This window comes from Rhodofomes roseus (genome assembly GCF_022264815.1).
Source record: "Rhodofomes roseus strain CIRM-BRFM 1785 chromosome Unknown C8Q71scaffold_27, whole genome shotgun sequence".
In the NCBI taxonomy this organism is placed as follows: Eukaryota; Fungi; Basidiomycota; class Agaricomycetes; order Polyporales; family Fomitopsidaceae; genus Rhodofomes; species Rhodofomes roseus.
In genome coordinates, this window is record NW_025952983.1 from 124,887 (window position 1) to 145,728 (window position 20,842).

At 55.4% G+C, this 20,842-nt stretch overlaps 7 protein-coding genes across 7 annotated transcripts; 3 read left to right on the forward strand and 4 right to left on the reverse strand.

Annotated features, from left to right (window-relative positions):
* Positions 1-158: 158 nt before the first annotated feature.
* Positions 159-3,564, forward strand: C8Q71DRAFT_861894 (uncharacterized protein; the record flags this gene model as incomplete). Its single annotated transcript, XM_047927960.1, has 10 exons — positions 159-540; positions 1,323-1,367; positions 1,419-1,642; positions 1,701-2,345; positions 2,402-2,629; positions 2,691-2,837; positions 2,898-3,018; positions 3,073-3,084; positions 3,140-3,238; positions 3,296-3,564. 10 exons carry the CDS (start codon positions 159-161, stop codon positions 3,562-3,564), a joined length of 2,172 nt encoding a protein of 723 aa, XP_047774320.1.
* Positions 3,565-4,427: 863 nt separating this feature from the next.
* Positions 4,428-6,107, forward strand: C8Q71DRAFT_882647 (major royal jelly protein-domain-containing protein; the record flags this gene model as incomplete). Its single annotated transcript, XM_047928504.1, has 8 exons — positions 4,428-4,496; positions 4,552-4,737; positions 4,808-4,917; positions 4,969-5,512; positions 5,565-5,595; positions 5,651-5,854; positions 5,917-5,990; positions 6,042-6,107. Coding segments are annotated over 8 exons (1,284 nt in total), but the record flags the coding sequence as incomplete, so codon positions are not given.
* Positions 6,108-7,018: 911 nt separating this feature from the next.
* Positions 7,019-8,443, forward strand: C8Q71DRAFT_726994 (Pkinase-domain-containing protein; the record flags this gene model as incomplete). The annotated part of the gene is made up of 3 exons (XM_047921812.1): positions 7,019-7,033; positions 7,083-7,662; positions 7,716-8,443. The coding sequence occupies 3 exons, from the start codon at positions 7,019-7,021 to the stop codon at positions 8,441-8,443; spliced, it is 1,323 nt and encodes a 440-aa protein (XP_047774322.1).
* Positions 8,444-8,550: 107 nt separating this feature from the next.
* On the reverse strand, positions 8,551-11,178 carry C8Q71DRAFT_715878 (wings apart-like protein regulation of heterochromatin-domain-containing protein; the record flags this gene model as incomplete). Its single annotated transcript, XM_047921073.1, has 7 exons — positions 8,551-9,056; positions 9,110-9,421; positions 9,478-9,883; positions 9,935-9,994; positions 10,051-10,263; positions 10,321-10,441; positions 10,496-11,178. 7 exons carry the CDS (start codon positions 11,176-11,178, stop codon positions 8,551-8,553), a joined length of 2,301 nt encoding a protein of 766 aa, XP_047774323.1.
* An 882-nt stretch (positions 11,179-12,060) lies between these two features.
* Positions 12,061-15,009, reverse strand: C8Q71DRAFT_816549 (uncharacterized protein). The gene is made up of 4 exons (XM_047926119.1): positions 14,635-15,009; positions 14,452-14,584; positions 14,274-14,383; positions 12,061-14,219 (listed from the first exon to the last, which is right to left on the reverse strand). The coding sequence occupies exons 1-4, from the start codon at positions 14,958-14,960 to the stop codon at positions 12,137-12,139; spliced, it is 2,652 nt and encodes an 883-aa protein (XP_047774324.1). The 5' UTR covers positions 14,961-15,009; the 3' UTR covers positions 12,061-12,136.
* Positions 15,010-15,190: 181 nt separating this feature from the next.
* C8Q71DRAFT_783037 (kinase-like protein) lies at positions 15,191-16,726 on the reverse strand. Its single transcript, XM_047924955.1, has 2 exons — positions 16,133-16,726; positions 15,191-16,084 (listed from the first exon to the last, which is right to left on the reverse strand). The coding sequence occupies exons 1-2, from the start codon at positions 16,704-16,706 to the stop codon at positions 15,432-15,434; spliced, it is 1,227 nt and encodes a 408-aa protein (XP_047774325.1). The 5' UTR covers positions 16,707-16,726; the 3' UTR covers positions 15,191-15,431.
* Positions 16,727-17,245: 519 nt separating this feature from the next.
* C8Q71DRAFT_308068 (uncharacterized protein) lies at positions 17,246-18,620 on the reverse strand. Its single transcript, XM_047917702.1, has 2 exons — positions 18,588-18,620; positions 17,246-18,521 (listed from the first exon to the last, which is right to left on the reverse strand). Exon 2 carries the CDS (start codon positions 18,183-18,185, stop codon positions 17,295-17,297), a length of 891 nt encoding a protein of 296 aa, XP_047774326.1. The 5' UTR covers positions 18,186-18,521; positions 18,588-18,620; the 3' UTR covers positions 17,246-17,294.
* Positions 18,621-20,842: the final 2,222 nt, after the last annotated feature.

Below are 20,842 nucleotides of genomic sequence, written 5' to 3' on the forward strand. Positions count from 1 at the left end.
GAGGGGACGCGTGCAAGTTGGAGTGTCGTGGTAAAGTTGCATGTGATCGCGACGCGCGACGCGTTAGGATTGTTCTCACGATTGGAAAGAGACGCTGGGGCTGAGCGAAGTCCAACTTAGCCTCGACCACGACCACGGCGGCATCGGCGACGACCAAAATGACGAACAAGCACCCCACGATACCCGCGTCCGCACCGACAACTCCTGCAGTGACCCGCAAGACAGATCGACATGGCCCCGTCACTCCCCAGCGCATCTCCTACTCGGCCCAGGTCCGCTCGGTAACCTCGCCATACTCCCCAGCGACGAACCTCTCGACTCCCTACACCCCGTTCAGTCTTCGTTCAGTCTCTTCCTCCTCGAATGGCTCCAACCTTGCGACCCCCGCTTCCGCGGTCGGCCGGCGGCGTCTCAGTCTCTCGCTGTCGCCGGAGGTCAACTTCAACTCGAAAAGTCTCGCAGACATCGCAGAGAACTGGAGGACGCGTGCGAATGAAAATGGTATTAAGGTTACTTCTGGTGATGACATGCAATATGAAGGTGAGTATTCGCGCATACAGCCTGCTGCATCGACTGTTCCGCCTACCTGGGGACACCGCTTCCATGCTCTGACAGCCGGCATCGCCACATACCACCGAACGAGCGTTCAGCTGACAAAATATCAGCCATTGCCGTGCATATCTGCTGCTATATGCGCTATGATTCGGGCCTAGTAGCTGTCGTTGCGGCATTGCACCAACATCCGTGTCGCACACTGTCTCCTGCGGCATAAGCAGCATGCCAGTGCGCATACATGTCGCATGCTGCCCTAAATTGTCGGCTTTGACGCGTATGATTCGTTGCAATATTGCGAACAGCTATGAGATACGTCTTGGGAACACTGCCTTTCATGTTCAGCGGCTACCATGATGCACCTTGGAAGGCAGTTCTAGGCTTGTCTCTGCGAGGCTCGGAGGATGGATCACTCTATGCTCACGAAATTCGCTGTTCTGCGACTTCGAGGCTCGGCGTTGCGGGCGCTGAAACGAAGGCGTGGCTCCCGAATATGGGCGGCGCTTCAAGGATTTGACTGCACAAGTGCAGTGACCTATGACTCGCAGAGATAACCTGGAAACGTGTGCTGCCACGACATTCCGCACCTAGCGCCCACAGGCAGGAGATTGCAGAAGGTATTTCGTCCAAAGTTTATAAGTATGATATTGCATGTCTGCACAGTGGTACTACGAACATGGACGTCGATCCTGATGCACTTCACGCTTACTGTCGAAATGTTATCATCTCTTGTGACGCATAATCAGTTGCTGACAATGAGCTCCGCACAGCTGACGTATCAAGTCTCGACATTAGCATGCCCATGATAGATAAAGGTACGTGGTGGGTTTGTGACATGGAATGTACCGCTCACCGTACTGCGTTAGCCCTGCTGCCTGCACCTTTTCTCTCATCTCAACGTCGTGCTCGTGCATTCTCGCAGACACAGGCGCCTCTTTCTCAGATCACGGACCCAGCCCAGCTTTGTACGCCAAGTCGTGTAATCAGACAGCCAACAGTCTTGGACACCCCACCTCCCCAGCCTGGCTTCGGACTTCGTGGTAGTGTCACAGATCCCGCACGTCTACGTCGGCGCCCCACGTTCGAGCAGGTGCGTAGAGCCGAGATAGAGCTAGTAGATTCAAGATCTGATTGGTTTGTCTTTACAGACGGATCTCTTTGATATTGATGAGAACGATTATGCACCATATCCCCAGGCCTTCGTCCCTGTCGTAGCCAACCAATCTTTGCCGCTGTCCCTGACGCAGCACTTCAACCTTCAGCAAGATTTCTCCGCAATATCCGAATCAGCCCAGCTATATGAACCGTCCTTCTATCCTACGGAGCCTGAGGAACCCGAAGAGGCAACTCCATTTGCCTGCTCCGTTTGCGGCGATTCGGGTGGCACTCTCGCGGTCTTAGAACCATGCGCCCACCCGCTATGCCGTCAATGTCTTACGAGCGCGCTGAACATCGTGGGCGAGAAGGACATGGAGTGCGCTGTGTGCAAGTCTAAGGTGGACAACTTCCAGTTACACAAGGCTCCCCCTACTACTGGAGCGATACCTGGCACGTCGGGCGCAGGCAAGAAGCGCGCGGCCGCGTTCGGCCCCTCCGGTTTATCTCCGCACGATAACTCGATCCTGCAAGGCTTGTGTGACGCTACCAATCGAGTGCGCGGAAATGGTGGAATTGGTGATTACGATGATTTCATGGATCGTGCCCAAGGCTCTTCTACTCCCGTTCCCGGGTCTCGTGGAGGTCATCGAGGCACAGAGGAAAGCGTGGTGCTTCGGGTTGACAACGTTCCCTGGGTATGTTACCCGACTGCCGCAGCTATCACTCGCCCACTCAACGAGTCTTTGCTTAGGATATCACGCCTCCGGCCATTGTCACTTGGTTGAAGCACCCCGTTCAGCGCGTGCATGTCTTGCTCGATCGCAAAGGGAAGACGCTTAGCCACGCGTACGTCGAGATGGCCAACGCGGACGGCGCCAAGGCTGCTTTGCGGAGTGCTCAAAACTCGGTCCTCGGTCGTGGCAAGCGTGCCCGCGGTGTCACAGTGACCAAGAGCAGCCAAGAGGAGTTGATGAAGGCGGTGAGTGCGCTCGACACTCTGCATAGCGGCATTGGCTGAACCGCACGCCCTTGAACCACAGTTATTCCCGTCTTGGCAAGGGAACTTCGACGGCTGCCGGCCCTCCTTGTCCGGCCTGGACAACGAGCGTGTCATCTCGACGCTCCAACGTGGGCTCATCTCGGAGGCCGAGCTCAACTCCTTGCTGCACCTCATTCGCTCACCCGACGTACGTCGATGGTTATTCTTTCCACGCATGGGCATGCTCTAACGGCACCTCTTCATCCAGAGCCATTTCTTGAAAGTTCCGTCGCTCCCTTTCCACTCTTTGATTAGCATTCTTTCGAAGTTCCCATCCGACGACGATAGTCGGGTATTTTGGCCGAGCACGTTGCGAGACAAGCTGTATGGTAAGTGCCCGGCACACGTTGTCGCAACGATGTGCGCTGATCTGCTTGCTTTAGAAATTACATACTGTATGTTCGAAGCTGTCTCGGTGCCTGGTTTTCGAGTCTTCTGACGTTGTTGTAGCTGCTGTGCAGGTCCTCCTCGTCCGCAACGAAGACAATCCATTGTCTGACTGGGCCGCTCTAATAACCCAAGTGGTCCGTGCCGCAATGGATTGTCAGGGTACGTGGGAGATCGAAACCGCGAATTCGGTTGAAGTTCACGCGTACTATTTTTCAGCATTCACTTCCGACCAAATGAGCAAGCTCTCGGACATCCTAGAAGATGCACTTCCTAAATCCACCTCTTCGCCGCCTGGCCCCCGTTCGCGTTCTGAGTCTCCTATGGATCTTCAGAGTGAAGTAGAAGAAGCAATGCGACCGGCCGAGAATGAGAACCGTGGCATCCCCAGCCCAGGTCGCGGAACGTACGGTGATCTTGCGCAAGAATTCGGTGTGGAACCTCACCTGGTTGAGGCCTTGGCTCGACGGCTCTCCGCGATCCGCTAGTAGCGAATGGAGCGGCCCCCGACATGTGACATGGTTCCTTCTTCCTAACACTGCATGCATTCGCCTCGCCACCTTCTATGCACGCCTTGTTCGCATGGCTCATCAACGATCCCCACTTCCATCCGCTCTCCCAAGTCATGGGAGACGTTCTCGCCTACTCTGAAAGCTATGTTGATCATACGCCCTCGGCCTCATCGTCGCTCCCGTCCCACGCTCGCTCTGCCTCGCTCTGCCTCGCTCTGCAAACTGTTGTCGATTCCTATGGTTTTATGTTCCCGGATTGGTCCCTTCGCTCGTAATGTTGCGTGTTCTCTGAAAGATGAGCCGGATAGAACCGCCCGTAATGAACCTGCAATGACAAATCGTCGTGTATATGTGATCGTGGTCGGATCTTTCCCCGTCGGGAACTTGGGTCTCTGTCAGGCGGTAAGTGCACGAAATTTACTAGAGATCCCGGCAAGGTCTACGGGAAGTGCTAGGTCTCGAGCTATACTAGCCGCGAACCTCATCCGCCCTTCGTGACCAGCTCACGGCCTCCCGTGCAACGTATACACTAACCCGTTTTACGGCGCAACCGGCAATACAGCGAACATGTGGGGTGTTTCACAGAAGCCAGAAATCGGTAAGAGTATTCATGCGAATCTTCGTTTCATAGCTCGGTGCTCACGCGCACGAACATGCCTTCAGCCTCCGTGGCTTTGTAAGGACTCATCAGGCTCTACGTCATAAAAAACGGTGCTCCTCGACGTGCAATTGCTGCACGGGTCTGTGGAAGACCTCGGCTATGTGGTGGTCTTGCAGCACCCGGCTTTGCTTAAGGTATAAAAGCCACCGCCCTGAGTAGAGCTCCCCCTGAGTCCACGATGCTTTCGGTACTCTCGACCCTGGCAGTCACTGCCGTGCTCGTCTCGGCTCAATCTTCAATCTTCGATGTATGTCGGGAATCTTGTTGTAGCGCCTGCGATAAACTGATCTTGCTCCCCGTAGTTCCCGGAGTACCCGCCCCCAGGGGAATACGATCCGAATGAGCTATTAGCAAGTGCTGTCGGCACTCTGCCCTACGGTATCAGTGTAGCCGACCAGTCCCTCGCATCGACACCTGTGCACTACGACACTGGTTTCTTTGGTCCTCAGCTCGAGCTGGTACATGCGTACTACGACTACTGGCCAACTGTATGTGCTTCGATACCGAGCCTCTCGATCATCGAGCCTGATCAGTTTCTTCATTGGCAATGGTTCGTAGGGTGTTGGTGTAGGCAGTGATGGCATGGTCTTCACTTGCTACCCTCGTGGAAACGAGACATACACCCTTGGCCTCGTCACTGGACCCACGACCGAGGAAGCATGGCCTAAGTCAGTATGAGCCTCATCACGAGAAGACAGTTGACTGACCTTTCGTCGCAGTGAGGAATGGAACACGCCCCCGGCGTTCGAGAACGCTACCAACCCGGGATACAGTATTGTTTCCGATAAGCTGATCTTCGTGCAATCTGTGGTTGTGGACGGGTTGGACCGTGTCTGGGCGCTCGACACCGGACGCCCGCGCGTCAATGGCACCTATCTCTACGCACAGGTCCCGGGTGGCCCCAAGCTGGTTGGGTTCTACATGAACGGCACGAATTTCGCCACGTACACCTTCCCCAGCTCGGTCGTGTACTCCGACTCTTCCATCAATGACGTGAGGTTTGACTTGAGGGGCGGAGGGTATGCATACATCACGGATAGCTCACCATACCACGCTGCGTTGATTGTGGTGGATCTTGCTACCGGAGAATCTTGGAGGCACCTCGATGGGCACGCTGCTGTCAGCCCCGATCCAAACTTTGTGCCTGTCTACAACGGAGGTGAGTTTCACCAAGAAGATCGCGGGTCGATGCTGACTAGTCACTCAGTTCCTTTCTACTACCACACGCTGTTTGCCCCAAATGCTATCCAGTTCATGACTGCTGTTAGTAGCTCATTTAATTTGTCGAGTCCTGCGGTCTCACGGTTCTTCGCAGTTCGCCGCAGACGGTATTGCGCTGTCAGCAGGTGCGTAACAATGTATGCCTAGCATTTTCCGGACACTGACATCCATGTATACAAGACGGCGAGTACGTCTACGTCACGCCGCTCACGAGTCGCTACCTGTACCGTGTCCCGACGTCGTACCTCAAACAGCAGCCGTCAGGCAATAACCCGTATGCCGCCCTCCTAGCAAAAGAGGCCGTACAGGTAGTCGCCCAGTCCGGAGGCCATGCTGACGGTCTCGAAACGGACGCATCCGGATACATCTACATTGGGTCGCAGGGTGAGTCATATGTGTCATATGTGCGCAGGCGACCGGGGCTATCGCTCACCGGATGATTATAGAACACAATGCTATACATCGCTTCAACGCGACGACCGGCATTGTGGAGCCGTTCATCCGCAACCCAGTGATTCAGGTATGAACCACAGGTTCGATGTGGTTGGATCTGACGAGTAACGTCGTTTAGTGGGCCGACACCTTCTCGGTTGTCACGCTCGCAGAGGGTAACTTCCTCTACTTCACTGTCAACCAGTACGCTTCCGAGAAATTTCATGCATGATATCCTCTCTGACCGCGTTCTGCTAGGCTCTGGCTCGCACCCGACTATCAAAACGGGCAAGTATTATCCTACCTACGTGACGATCTCCCTTTCGCTGACACGTTCTCTTGTTCAGGACTGATCTGCGCACCAAGCCGTACGCAATGTACCGTGTGCCGCTGGAGACCGGTCGTGCAAACCAGACTGAGTCTGCTTGATCGTTTGTTGACGTGGTCGGACATCAGATGAACCAAGATGTATGATGAGCCGAAACGGACATAATGTGCCTTGCAATGATGCTACTTACGCTTTCGTCAAGGAATGCAGCAGCCTGTGACTATCAGTGAATTGTACACATCGGTTTAATGTCCGCGTAAGCCGTGACTATCTCCGCTATCCGCGCATCTGGGCCATGTCTACATTCCAATCTGGGCTGACTCAATGCGGACTACAACTGTGGGCTTTGTTGTAGAAGACTACTCCGCAAGGATGCATACAAAGTGTGTCGCCGCGAGCAGCTCTGGTGGGACGTCGACGTGAAGGCCAGGTGCCGTCAACAGAGTATTCGTCACCAGTCCATGACCCAGGGCGAGGACGGTCGAGACCATGCATATCCCAGCTGGCGGGTAGAATCGAAATATCAACGGATGTGCTTACAGTACGTTTGCGGTGCAGGCGGGCCACAGGACCCCTGCTTCGAAACCACACACGGATACGGATAGACGGGAATGGCTCGCAAGAGCAGCCGCCCTCCCTCATCCGCCGTACATATATAAACCTCGAGCATCGCCGGGCGAAGCAACCTTCATCCACACTATCGACCTTCACTTTCGACTTGCCGGACAAGTCTCTACCCGTACTTCATTCATTCATCACATCCATCCATATCTTTCCTGCCAGCTACTATGAAGATGCATACGGTGTGTCATTACCCCGCTTAGGTTGTGCATTCTGCTCATCCACGATCAGTCTGCGTCCATCCCGGAGATGTACGATCATGTCATAGACGATGGCCGCCTCCAATTCATTGAGAAACTCGGAGAGGGTGCATATGGTGTGGTCTATCGGGCGGTGGACTTGGACTCTCCGACGTCCTCGCGCTGCCCAGACCCCAAGCAATACGCCATCAAAGTCATGATGAAGGCGCAACCGCGGACCCGCCAGCAGAGATTCCAGCGGGGCGAGATCGCCGCCCACCGCAGGGTCTCCGCTTACCCGAACATCCTCACGCTCCACAAAGTCATTGAGGACAGCGCGTACATCTATCTCGTGATGGACTATTGCCCTGGCGGCGATTTGTTCCACCACATCACGGAGCGCAAGACGTACGGAGGGAGCACGAACCTCGTCAAGAATGTGTTCGTCCAGATCCTCGACGCCGTTCGTGCATGCCACGAGCAAGGCATAGCTCACCGCGATATAAAGCCTGACAATATCTTGTGCATGAACGAGAGCGGCTCGAGGGTCGTGCTTGCGGACTTCGGCCTCTCGACCAGCTCAGAGAGGAGCTCGACCTTCGGGTGTGGTAGCTCGTTCTACACCAGTCCTGGTGAGTGACCCTTCCGTGAGCGCAGTGGTTCCGTATGCTTAAGCGACTTGCAGAGACCAGCGGTATAGACTTCGGCTACAAGCCGTACGACGCTAAGGTCGCCGATGTCTGGTCTCTTGGTGTATTGCTCGTCAACATGATCGCTGGCCGAAACCCGTGGACGTCTGCCACGATAGAGGATCAGTGCTTCCTGCGTTCCATGACGCGGCCGGGATACTTGCAGAAGATGCTTCCGATCTCGGACGAGGCGGTCACCATACTGCAGCGGATCTTCACCTACGACCCGAAGATGCGCATAACTATCCCCGAGCTCCGGGAGGCCATCCTCAAGGTCAAGACGTTCTTCATGACCGAGCCGCAGCTCGCGAAGGGCCATCGCTTCGCCCAGATTGCCGCGAGGACCTATTTCCAAAAGTACTACTCGCTCACAGAGGAGGATTACAGGGAGATGAACGCGCTGGAGGAGGCGGAATTCGGCAGGCGAGAGAACTTGGTCGAGGCACTCGTCGTAGAGAGTCCGACGAACCACTTTAGGCTCGTCGACTGCGTCGGATCCACTGGCATGCCTTCTATGACGAACAGCGATTCGGACTCGGATGCAGAGAGCATCGGGCCCGTCACTCCCGTGCGGAACGCTGTGGAGGTAGAAGCATTGGCTGAAGTGCCACCATTGAAGGACGGAGAGGATATGGGTGTACCAGTCGTGCCCACGGTGGTCAAGAAGAGACGCGACCGTCCCTTCGAGTCTCTTGTACATTTGATGGAGCGCTTTGCCTTGTGATGTGCTTCTAAAGATATCATAATATCACATAAAAATACAATAATGTTACACTCTGTGGCGATCTGTGAGCCCACTCGACGATCAAAAAGTTAACGATAGATAGCAACTCAAGAACTACTCCGTATCAATGACTCTAGGAATGACACAACGTCATTCGCGACGGCCTCCCCATGCGAGTCACTCAACATCTTGCCCACTCGATCGTCCTCGCTAACGGCGAAGCCGCCGAGGTCTTCTATCGGGCCATCGTCGTCGTCTAGGTCGAAGGATTGAGACTGAGAATGGCTGTGAACGACTTGCGATATCCGTCGGGTGAAGTCGACATAGAAGCTCGTAAAGTCTCGTGCATGTTCAGTGAGCCTCTCAAGCTTCTGCTTGTCCGAGGTCCCGGGGAGGGTGTCCAGCAAAATACGCTGGTTGTCCGGGCAATCTCGCATGAGTAAGCCAAAGAGGACGGCCATGTGCCCACGGATTATGGACTCGACGCCATCCTCCGTCTCAGACTTGGTATGCTGCGAGTAGACGAGAGCCAGGCAGGAGAGAGCGCTGACGCGCGAGGTACAATGGCAAACTGTTGTACAAGCGCGCTTACCAGCGCATTGGAAGCTTAGCCCTGTCATCGCAAGGATATCAGTCCTGTGTCTGTGTTATTGACTCAATACTTACGTGTGGTTCGGAGAATATCCTTAGCGGCGTACGAAACCTGAGCGAGGTTAGTGAGGAGCCCGAGAGCGAGGCATTGTCGATCTAGAGACGTAGCCGCACGCTCGCCATCTGCGACCAAGTCATCGAGATCAGACTCGGCTTCCTGCTCCCGTTTCAACGGGCGATTGCCTAGTGATTGATGTCGTTGTGACTGCACGACGAGGCGTACAATCCACAATGCGAGCTGGCCATCGAGCACAGCTTGGCACCATTGAACGTCGTCATGCGTCAGGCTGATGAGGACTCGAAGCGCCGACTCCATGCAATTAGAGGCTGTGTGCAGCACATCAGCGACGTTGCAAGCCCTGGTCTAAAATATCGAAACTCACCTGCGATAGAGTGCTCCTCATGTTCTGGATCCCTCGCCACGACATCGCACACGCTGCACAAGCTCACAATCCCGGCTGCTAGACCCTCCTCGCGGTCGGAATCCAGCCGTGTGTCGGCGCTGGATCCTTGAGATTGCGAGGACCCACTGCTCGTCCATCTGCCTAGGAGATACGAGTCTAGCAGCCGCAAGCAGTTGTCCGCATGTCCGAAACTGGGAGCATCCAGGCTAGATGACGCAGATAGCGGAGAGAGGATGGGTAAGCCGGAACCGTAGACCGAGATACGAGATGGGAGTGGGGCGAGTTCGTGCTGGAAGATGCGCAGGAGAGATGAGATGTGTACGATGTCTTGACATGAGGATGGGAGAGCTGCCAGGGCGGTTGATACGAGAAGTCGGTTGGAGATCTAGAGATTTACGATTAACGAAAGGAGAGAAAGGTATGAACGATGACTGACTGTCTCATCGGGGTCGAATAAACCAGACTTCTTTTTCACTAGTTTCTCAAGCCCTGCAAGCTGAGAGACGCTGCGTTAAAAACCATGTCCCATGCTACCTTGATGGAATGACTCACCAGCGCCTTGTCTGCTCTTTGGATACCTGCTCTTCTCAGCTCAGCATCGCTAAGAGCACAAGAGATCAACCATAGAGGATCGTTAGCACGCTCGAGGCCATCCAGCATGTTATACAAGGCGGAGAGGAAGTCTGATCGCCCTACGAGATCTGTTAGGTCGCGAGTGTCTCGTGATACCAAAGCGGCATAGAATGCCAGGATAGTATCCATAACCTGCAAACAAAGTCAGCAACTAGACCGGCCGCCAGGGGATCGATCATTCAGTCGTACCTTGTCCCCGTTGCCTGCACCCGCCTCACGAAGGACCTGCCATGTTCGCTCTAGAAAGTCCGCAGCCTTGGCCTTTCTCGCGAAGTCTGGTTCGCATAACTTGGTCACAATTTCCAGCGCGCTGGACATCCGTCAGCGTCTCGGACACTCACATACTTCACCAAATGACACCCACCTCGCTCTCCGCACACTCAGGGGCGAGCTCGCCTCGAGCCCCTCGAACAGGTATCCGACGTCGTCCAAGAAGCGTCGACTCTCGCCCTTACTCCGCAGCTCCGTGATACTCTTCAGGTCGTTCATCATCCCGTTCGGTAGCGGGACGGGCGGGGCTTCTACCAGCTTGCCCTTGCCCTTCCGTTTGCCCGGACTGGCAGCCTCCGGCGGCGGAGACCACGGGCGCGGATCGTCCTCCGAGTTGTCAACGCCCCAGCGGATGCGCCTGTCCGTGTACGACTCCTCCAGCTCGAATTCATCCTCTTGGCTGCCGATCAGCGCGCTCTCGTCGAGCCCCGCGTTGTCGGAGTTCGAGCGGGAGAGCCCGCCGACGCCTAGCTGTGCGGCGGGGAGCGCGACGAGGAAGGAGCGACTTTTGCCGGCGTAGGTGCGCATGTTGGTTGCGCCGAGGGAAGGGCGCACGGGGTGGGGAGGGGAGGATATGTCCTCCAGGCTTTGAGACTTCTGGGAAAGCTGGCGAGAGGATGGAGAGCCGAGCGTTAGGTCTATGATCGAGTCCGAGCGAGTTTTGGCGAGCTTAGTGGGTGTCCGTGGCGCGGAATGCGACTGGTTGTGGTTGTCTACACTGGAAAACGAGCCACTAGGACTGGAGGTGCTAGACTCGGTTGCAGTGCGACGCAGCATGCGCTTCGCCACACTGGTCGACGGTTTCGCTGAATTCGAAGCGGCACCATCTCTTGAAGGCGTGAAGTCAAATAGACCCGATAGGTCTTTTGCCCCCTTTACTGGCGACACTGAGGCAGCTCGTGGGGATGTGTCGATATGCGGCAGTGTGTCGGAGCGCGTAAGTGGTCTCTGAGACGGCCTCCTTATGCTGTCTTCTGGCTTGGTGCTTTTGGTACTCCGACCAGTGGAGGCGACGGGATGTTCTGGCTCTGGGTCCGATGAAGACGTATTCAATGCTCGTTTCTTGGCTGCACTATGCTGGGTTTTGGAGACTGTTCACCGCATGAGCCAACGTACTGTGGCGAGTAGGAAATCAACGCACCTGGTGCTTTCCCGCTGCCTAGACGACCACTTCCGCTCTTTCTCGTGCCGGCAGGAGTGTCATGTTCCCTCACGCTGGTTGATGTTTCCGCCTTTGCCGTCAGTCTCTGCCGTTTCGCTGGAGGTTCGGTGGGCTCCGAGTCCGAGCCCGACGATATGGATGTTGGGCGCTCCGAAAGTCGATTGCGGCGGTTGGCCCCTTTCCGGCTGTAAGTCTTCTGCATCGCAGCACTACAGCTCCTCGTCTGGGGGCTATGGAAGAAGAAATCATGGAAAGATGGTGGACGTGAAGGACCCAGCAGTTGTAGCTAGTAGCGCCGGTCGCTTGGTCCAAGCGGCGCTCGCGGTGTGATTCTGAACCGTTGGTCACTGTGTGTGACGCGACGTGACATAACGCGTTCGTGACACCACCGCCGACTCTCATCGAAGGTGTTCAGTGTCAGTACTGTAATAAATATGTATGTACGTAGGACATCTCACGCCCTCAGCGATGGAATCGCGAACGACGATTGCGGGAATCCATCAAAGCTCTCACATGCATTACACAGCGATACGACAGCGAGACTACGACCAGTAACAGCGAACAGCAACACGATCACAACGCCTCAACGACCTTCCTCACCTCCGCCGCCTTCTCCCTAACCGCAGCAATCCGCCGTTCTGCCTCCTCCTTTAGCAGTCGACATTCTGCCTCGATCTCGCGGCGAATCCATTGCTCCACCGTCAGTGAACTCTCCTCCTCCGTCAGCACGTCCAGCCGGTGCACGGGCACCATGGGCAGCATCGGTGTGAAGGGGAATGAATCATCCGGCTCAGACATCGGATTGTCTTCTGGTGAGGTCGACGCAGGAGGAGACGCGGGTGGGGGCGTGACCGCTCTGAAGGGATCAGAGGGTGGCGGCGTTGAGGCGGAGGCCTCTGCTACGTGCTTGCTGTTGATTGCAGCGACAAGTCCACCCGGCCCTTTTGCAGAGCTCCTACTACCGGTACTTGTTCGCGTTGGAATAAGCACCTCAACCTGCACCTTCTTCCCTTTACTCGATCCGGTTGAAGTACGACTGGTAGGAGACTGGAACGATCGCGAGGGCATCGCATCGACGTGTGCTTTAGCCCTCCCCTTCGATGATGGTGCCTCCGACGCTGCAGACGTCTGCGACAGCCGTTTGTTGACGACAACCTCTGGCTGCAGTTTCCTGCCTCCCTTCGTTGCAGCGGCCGATGCTGCTCCCGTCTCGCGTAAATCACGCTGAGGCGGAACATCGTCCCCTTCATCGTCGGATATCTCGACAATCTTGGTCCGCGAGCTGTTGACCGTGCTGGTGCTCGATCGCGTTGTCTGCGACACTTTCGACTTCCCACTGACATGAGAGAGTTTTTTGATGGCAGGATGACGATGACCCGCAGCGTCTGAGGACGTCGAGCGCGGGGGGCTCCGCCAGTCTTTACGTCTGACTTCGTCCTTGGGCTGCGCTGGTGCGTGATCGGTCATGACCACGTCACTGTCGCCCTCATCCTCGGTCGAAAGAACACGCCCTCGATGCTTCGTTGGCGCCTCGTCCGTAGTCCTGGAGGGCCTCCCTTTCGAAATGCGCGGTTTTGGAGGCTCCGCAGTCGCATATCCAGCGTCGTCGGAGGCAGACGATACATCCTCTTGGGGTCTGGCAGGTGCCTTGCCTTTTGCGGTCCTGGCCTTGGTAGCCTTCGCTGTGGCTTTCATAGGTTCTTCCTCCAGCATCTCGACGTCGCTGTCAGGTTCCGGTGGTGTGACCTGCTTCGCTTTGCTTCGAGACACAGTACGTCCCTTCACGCCCTTGCCCCGAGAAGGACCCGGAGCGCCACTAGGCGGCTCGGAGTCCTCGCCCTTCCTCGTCTGCCTCTTCCCAGGCCCAGGCTTTGCTGCAGGCACTTCCTGGATCTGTTCATCCTCCGTGTCCGGTATAGGCGTTTCCTTCGCCTTCGCCGTCGTCTTGCGTCTGGACCCCGACTTCGAGCCTGAAGTCAGCGACTGGGGCACGTCCGAGTCCGACGCGAGGTTCGCCTTCGACCGTGTCCGCGCAAGGCCTTTCTTCGCAGGCTCTTTCGCGGGCTCCGGCTCTACCTCAATCTCCTCCGCGACGCTCTCCGGCTTCTTGTGTTTTGGGGGGCGCCCAGGTCCCCGTTTAGGTTTGGGGAGTGGCTCCGCCTCAGCCACTTCGTCCCTCCCGCCACTGTCAACAACAGGTTCCACTTCCTCTTCGACCACCTGCATGCGATCCTTCGCCTTGCTCGAGGCGGCGGTGCCTTTGCGTTTCCCTTTCGTCTTCGACACCCGCTTGCCTGCCTCGCTCCCGCTGGCGTTCTCGGTCTCTGACACCTCCGAGCCTGCTAGGGGTGTAGTGCGACTTCCCGTCCCCCGCGTAGAGCGCCTTGAACCTGATGCAGGTGTCTTGGATGCCGATGTAGAGGCTGGCGCCCGGTTGACTGAACTCCTCATTGAGCGCGACACGTTGGAGTTCGAATTGTATGCTGACGCGATGGAGCCGGCCAGTTCGTCTTCTGACGACGGTAGCATAGCATGCGAGGAAGGTTTCGAGTCGGTAGCGCGGGATGGGGCTTTGGCTTGTGTGCTCTTGGTAGTGGATGGATTCAGGAATGGACAGAGCTTGCCGGACCTGTTGACGCGCTTCACGTGTTCTTCACTGCGGGACCCTGTCAGCACGCATATAGCACATCAGCAATAAGGAGCCACTGACGTGGGGTCATCATCCTCGTCCCACCCGTTGAGTGCGAGGTCACAATAGAAGCACGTCGCGCTGTCATCGCCCAGATGCCCCGGCGTGAAAACAAAGCCAGCCTTCGCCATCTATATGAATATTCTTGTCAGCACCATATGTCTGACGGTGCCCGGAGCAGAAGACAGTGCATACGTACCTTCTTGGAATTGGCACCGTGCCCTTTTGTCGCGTCGTGGGGCCACCCGTTGTTCAACGCCGTGAACGTTTCTAACCGTGCTTTCTCCATAACCTTGCTCGTAGGCATACGCGACGCGTCTGGGAAGTGAAACCTTGCAATCACAATTAGCAATACATACTATACGCACTGGACGTCACGTACTGTCCGTTCTTCCCCTTCTCCAGCTCGATCCCGCACCTAGCACTCGCCCACGCGCAATTGCGGTTGCACTTCTTGTAATGCAGCTCGAACGGGTCGTCTTCAGGTTCCCACTCGCTGAGTTCCTTTCCGCAGACGAAGCACGTCACATTGTCCGGCTCTTCAGGGCTCGGATCGTAGTAGAATCCTGCCTCTGCAAGCGTGCGCGGAGTGGCTAAGTAGCTAGGAGGGTGAGGCCATTTCGGAGCGTTGCTGGAGGTGGATCGCACTAATGACTGTTTCGTGCGTTTTGCCTTGTAAGTGTCCAGTCGTGCTTGAAGGCTCTCCATGATCTGCGAAAGAAGGAAACTGTAAGAATTGCAGAGAAGTAGAGCAAATGGAGGCCGATAGGAAAGCCCAATTTGGTAAGTAGGACGTACTTACTTCAACGTGTCAGGTGACTTCACGCTCTCGGAGATTGAAGTTACAACTCGCGGATCGTTGAACGTTCTCCTGTCCTGCAATCCGACGGTGATAATCGACATGGGACCTTCACTTCTTGAGCTGCGCCAATGCCCGTCCTCAAGACTCAGGAAGCAGTTTGGTCGCTTATGCAGCTTGAAGTGCGCGGCTGTATCACGTGTATAATTGGAGAGTCGGCACGCGTTTGTGGCGTCGACCTCAGGGTCCTGACTCCTCAACTCCTTGAAGTGCAGCGTGTACTTACTACTTAGCGAGTACTCAAGTCTTCATTGAACGCCTACACAACCAGGTTACCGTGTGCGCAAGATTACATATCTCAGATTTGTATAGCAAAAGTATTACATATACAGTCTCCCCGCCATCCGCTTGAAGAAACCACGCGGCGGCCCTGCCTGTCCATTCTCCGCTGCTACAAGTATATCACTGCGGCCCAAGCTGTCATAATCAGGCAGCTCGGACATTGGGGGAATGTCGTGCAGCTCCTCTGTCCGATCCGGCGTCCTTGGCCCATGGCTATCGGTATCCGACGCCGATACGACGTCCTGGCTCGTTCGCTGCGAGCGCGGAACTACCACGACGGCTGGTTCATATGTGGGTGGCTCGATGTAGTTGGGGGGCTGGGGCGATGACTCGCGTCTCTGAGGGTGTCGCCTCCTCCGGAAGAACGAGCGGCGGCGAGGCGGCGCTGGCTTGAACAGCTCGTAAAACTTGTCGATCGAGAGGATTTGGAGGCGCAGGAACTCAAGGGTGATACGGTTGGGAGACGGAGAGAAGATGCGCTTCAGGACATCGTTCACCTCGTCAGAGATGGGCAAGGTGTTGCGGAGGAACATAGGATCTTCGATGTAGGCGCGGTAGCATGCGTCGAAGTAGGACGCCTGATGCCATGGGTTGTGTCCGGTGATCATGGCGGTAAGAATGATACCCAGCGCCCACACATCATTGGTGCGCGTGGAGTACGCTGGGTCAACACCAAGCTTGCCCAGACATTCTGCGATCGTGTTAAGAAGTGACAAAGCATGATCTCTGGACTGCTTACCTGGGCTCATGTAGTACTGGCTTCCACAGCCGAACGTCGTGCTGTATCTCTGCGTAGTCGACAGCCCGAAGTCACTGAGGTAGACCCGAGTTCCGTCGGTGTTAATCATGATGTTCTCTGGTTTGATATCTCGATGGAAGATGCCGATGTGGTGGCATTCTCGCACCGCGTCGATGATCTGAACCATGATTCTTTTGATGCGAGTGTCGTCTCCGCGAGCGATACCACCCCTTGCGAGGTAGTGAAACAGATCGCCTGCAGGGTAGTAGTCCATGACGAGGTAATAGAATCTGTGGTCCTCGATGACACGGTGTAGAGTGACGACGTTTGGGATGGTGGATGCCGCCATATGATTCTGGATCTCCTGGCGCTGATTCCTGAATCTCCGCGTGCCGAAAAGCGCCTTGGGCATACACTTGACGGCGTAATAATGTGTGTGTGTCGATGGGGATGCGGTGTCTTCCGCTAGGAAGACAACACCGTTCGAACCGGCGCCGAGGACCTCGATGATAGAGAGACGCCCAGCGTCGATGGTTTGGCCGACCAAGTTCGGCACAGCACGTCCTTTAGGCATATCGTGGTATTGAGGTCAATGAAGTGGGTGAGTGATTGGTGCGAGTACAGACGCGAAGAGCCTGTCTTACATACCTGAGGGCTAACACGCATATCCGCGACCGACATCCTCCCCGCGGCGGATATCTGAAGGGGGCATCCGATCCGCATTGAATACCCACAAAGTATTTGTCTGAGTTGTAGCGGAAGGATAAAGCTGGGAGCGGCGGGCCACTGGTTAGGAATTGAATCCGCCCGAGCTCCTGGGCGCCCGTAGTTTTGCATCCGCTCCCGTCGTCGTAGTTAGGAGGAAAGCGGTCGACGGCAACGGAGGTCGCATATGGCCATCCCCAAATCTCGAAACACTGTACCCCGCATCAGTGATATCATTGCGTGTGCGGTCCAGTTGCGTTACGTTACCCAATCTGCTGCACAAAGGGCGATGCGGCGACGGGACCGATTGCAATCATGACCAGCAGATTCCGGGACCCATCCGCATTGCCAATGGACTGATGGATTTCTCAAAACTTCGACCCCGGTGCAATTAAGCTAGCATTGAGGCACAGGACACAACAATGGCAAGGCACGAGAGCAATACACCAGAGACAGGTCACCATCCCAAAGGCGCAGCCATACGCATGAAGCTTGTCTCGTCGATGGAGCTGCTCGAATGGTCGTCCAAAATTCCTTCCGTATCGGATGCTTCCGCCTCACCACCAATGACTAGGCCTTGCGCATCAATCGGCGAGGATATGGTATCCGAGATGATGGGGAGCTTCTCCTCCCAGCTCCCCGACGAGTATGCGGACGGAATTGTCGGGATGTCCGAAGACAAACGGGGGCCGCCCTCTCGTGTCGGTAACCCAGTGATTTCACCATGGCCCGGGACGCATGGCGTGAACGGTGTGGCACATCGGTATCGGGGTGTCTGCATCTCCAAAGCGAGTTCGAATCCTTCGTCGCGACGTCTGATGTCGTCCCTCGCCAAAGCGTCTTGTAAAGTGATGAGGTGTGGTCTGGGTGTAGCAGCAGGTGATTGATCAGATCCTTGTGTCTTGAAACCTTCCGCGCGTCTTTGTATGCACCAGTGGGCAGCCAGTAAGGGGACTAGAACTTGTTTGTCACTTCGATCGGTCACGAATTTCGCCCGGCTGCTCCGGAACGAGTCGGTGTCGCGAGTAGTAGAGACCGTGTGATTCGAATCGCCGTAGAAGTATGCAACGTCAAAGTCGAAAGCGGACCCATCGCTGATTTCTTCGTCACGCGACTGAATCGTGCAATGACGTGGCAGGAACACTTGATTTTCCACCCCGAAGGTGGAAGATACGGTCACAGCCAGAGGTAGCGAAATACCCAGAGAGGTTGTGCTACACTTGACGTGGAGACGGCTACCTCGAGTCGCTGCGCCAGGCGGCTCGCGAAGTACCGGGGTCGACGCGTCGTTCTTGTCCCTCAACCTCTTCAACCGTGCAGTTAATCCGGGCATTGGGAGAAAGTACATGCAGTCAGCCGTGCGTAGGATGTGCTACAACAGCTCGGCAGCCCAGCTTGATGGGACAGGATTGTGGATGGAACGTGCAGATGCGATCCTATGGTGTAACAGGAGCGCCTTCAGTATCGATGCCGACAGCGAGCAAAGCAGATACACAACAAAGAGGTACGTATTATTGGCGAAAAAGATTTGCTTCGCGATACATTCGTTGGCTGGCTGACCGTTAGGCGGCCAACACACCGTGAATTCGTGTCAGCCTCGGGCTCAGTCTAAGTCGATGCCGAGGACGAAGGCGGTGTAGAGACGCAGAGGCGGACCCCGTTCATAGTTCAATTTGGTAGGTATCTATCGACTCGGGAGTGGGTCAGCTGGCGGTTGTAGACTAGGTGATACAACGGGTCATGCACGTACGGTATCCTATTCGCTACTTTTGATGGCCGAAGCGAGAACGGCGGCGCTAGCGCCACAAGATCCGATGGCGTATGCAAATTAGGAAATTACCTATTTGTGCGGTACATCGGCGCCCACGGACCGGGCTTTGCGGCGTTCGACAACGAACGCGGCGCTCTTGTACACCAGTCATAGTCTAGTCATTCGAGGAGCAATGTACGGCTTGCGTAGTATTTGCCTCCATTCCGTGCGTCTACACCGCCTTGCTTCGGCTCGAATACCTTCGTTCGCATTGGCAATTCAAACCACTGTCTCCGGGCGCAACAGACTTAGCCCCCGGGCCCTCACTGCAACCTCGGCGGCGGCGGCAACTCGCAATCTCTGTCACCTCGTATGGACCGCCAGCATAAGCTGTCAGTCAGTTACCCCATTAGAGTGCTTCCATCCTCGGGCGTTGGGCTGTAATGGCGCATCAGCGCGCCCTTGCCATCATTGCGTCGACGCATGACCGGTGGCAGTACTTGTTGTACAAACACATCACAGTGTGGTTATTAGGTATCGTGGGGCAACACTTCTCGAGACTGCAACTAACCGCATCTGCAATCTACAGGACGACTTCCCTGCGTACCTGCCCTCCGAGCCGAGTGGCAGCATGACGGACGGCCGGGACTTGTATGCGGTTTGCGAACGGCGCAGCCATGAGATGCTCTGTTGCCGGGAATATAAAGAATGCAACGCTACAAGTCTCACCAACCATATTACAACACTGTCTACCCACCTCAGGCAGACGAGACGGTCGCAACTTAGTAAGTAAAGTTGACCGTGCAGTTATAACAGAACTCGTCAGCATCCCCCTTCCACCCCACGTCTATGGTCCTAATTACTGACATAAGATATTTTAGGATCGCGCGAACCTGTTATCCGTTTTCTCAAACGTCTCCTACGCGAATATGAGTGCACGATGCTGCTTTGGCTCTTGCGGTCAACTCGTTGACTGCAATCATCAAGCTATAACAAATCATCTGGAGATGGTTCACGGTGTCAATCTCAGCAACCCGACGGCGATGCAAACGTGCCAGTGGTCAGGATGTCGTACACCGATTCCGGGACCGTCTCTCGTCCGCCATATTTTGACCGCACACTTAAAGTAGGGGCGATAACCCAGGTAATCTAAAGCCACGTTCTCGCCGGTTTGGGTCTGACGTCCTTCCAGGATCGCCCGTACTCAACTGATGGTTCGCATGAGACCGAAATAATACATACGCTCAGTCTCCCTCTAGTAGTACCATGGACTTCTATCTACCTCTCGAACAAGTTCTTGGACCCCTTACTTTACCTCTGCAAACTGTCTTGGACCATAACTCTACATACGCTCCGTCTCCCTCTACTAGTACCAAGACACACAGCTACTGTAGCATTCACATATCTCGCTGTGCTGCTAAAAAAAATTATACGTCAATATATCGGTGAGACAAAATTGTAGACGACTGTCCGTTGTTATCTCAATAAATGACCAACGGGTTCCCGAGCCCTTGCCACCCACTCAGGGCATTGGCACCTATGTAGATGTCAGCCAGCCACGTTGATTGGTTCAATTCATTGTCTTCGTAGCAACATCGCTGCACATTTTAAAATACCCGTCAAACTGGGGTCCTAGAGTGCCTACATATCCTAGATGTACTATGCGGCGACAGCCCTACTACTAGTAGCAATGTTAGCGTACCGGCTATTATCGCCAAAATACCGCTGACTTAAGACGATAATTATCCGGCCTATTGCGTCTTTCGAGTGTTAAGCTTGAAGCTGTTAGACTCTTGGTCAAATGTTCATTGCGGTCCACGCTGATTAATGACATGAAGAACGCGTCCAGGAATGGCAGGATCACAACGCGGTAAATGGGCACGTGATCGCGTCCTGGCAATGCCGTCGGCGCGCGCCAAGTCAACAGATACAATACGTGGCGGGGCCGCAGGCACAGTGTGCGGATTGTTCCTACCAACTCAGGTATTGCGGTCCAAGCCTATGTCTGACTCTCTATTACAGCCGTCATGGACCGCCGGAAGGATTTCTTCCGGAACGCTCACTCTGAATGAGTCTGCCGGCCCGGGGGTCTCGGTGCGAAATTGGAAAGAAGGATGGCCTTCACCATTTTGCCAGGTATAGGTACGCCGCTCAAGCCGATTATGCTCCACAGCTACGGCGTAACCGTAGTGTGTGCGCCGCTGGGCGCTGCGGGCGCTGTGGTCAAGGACTATGCGGGCAATTAGCCCTTTATC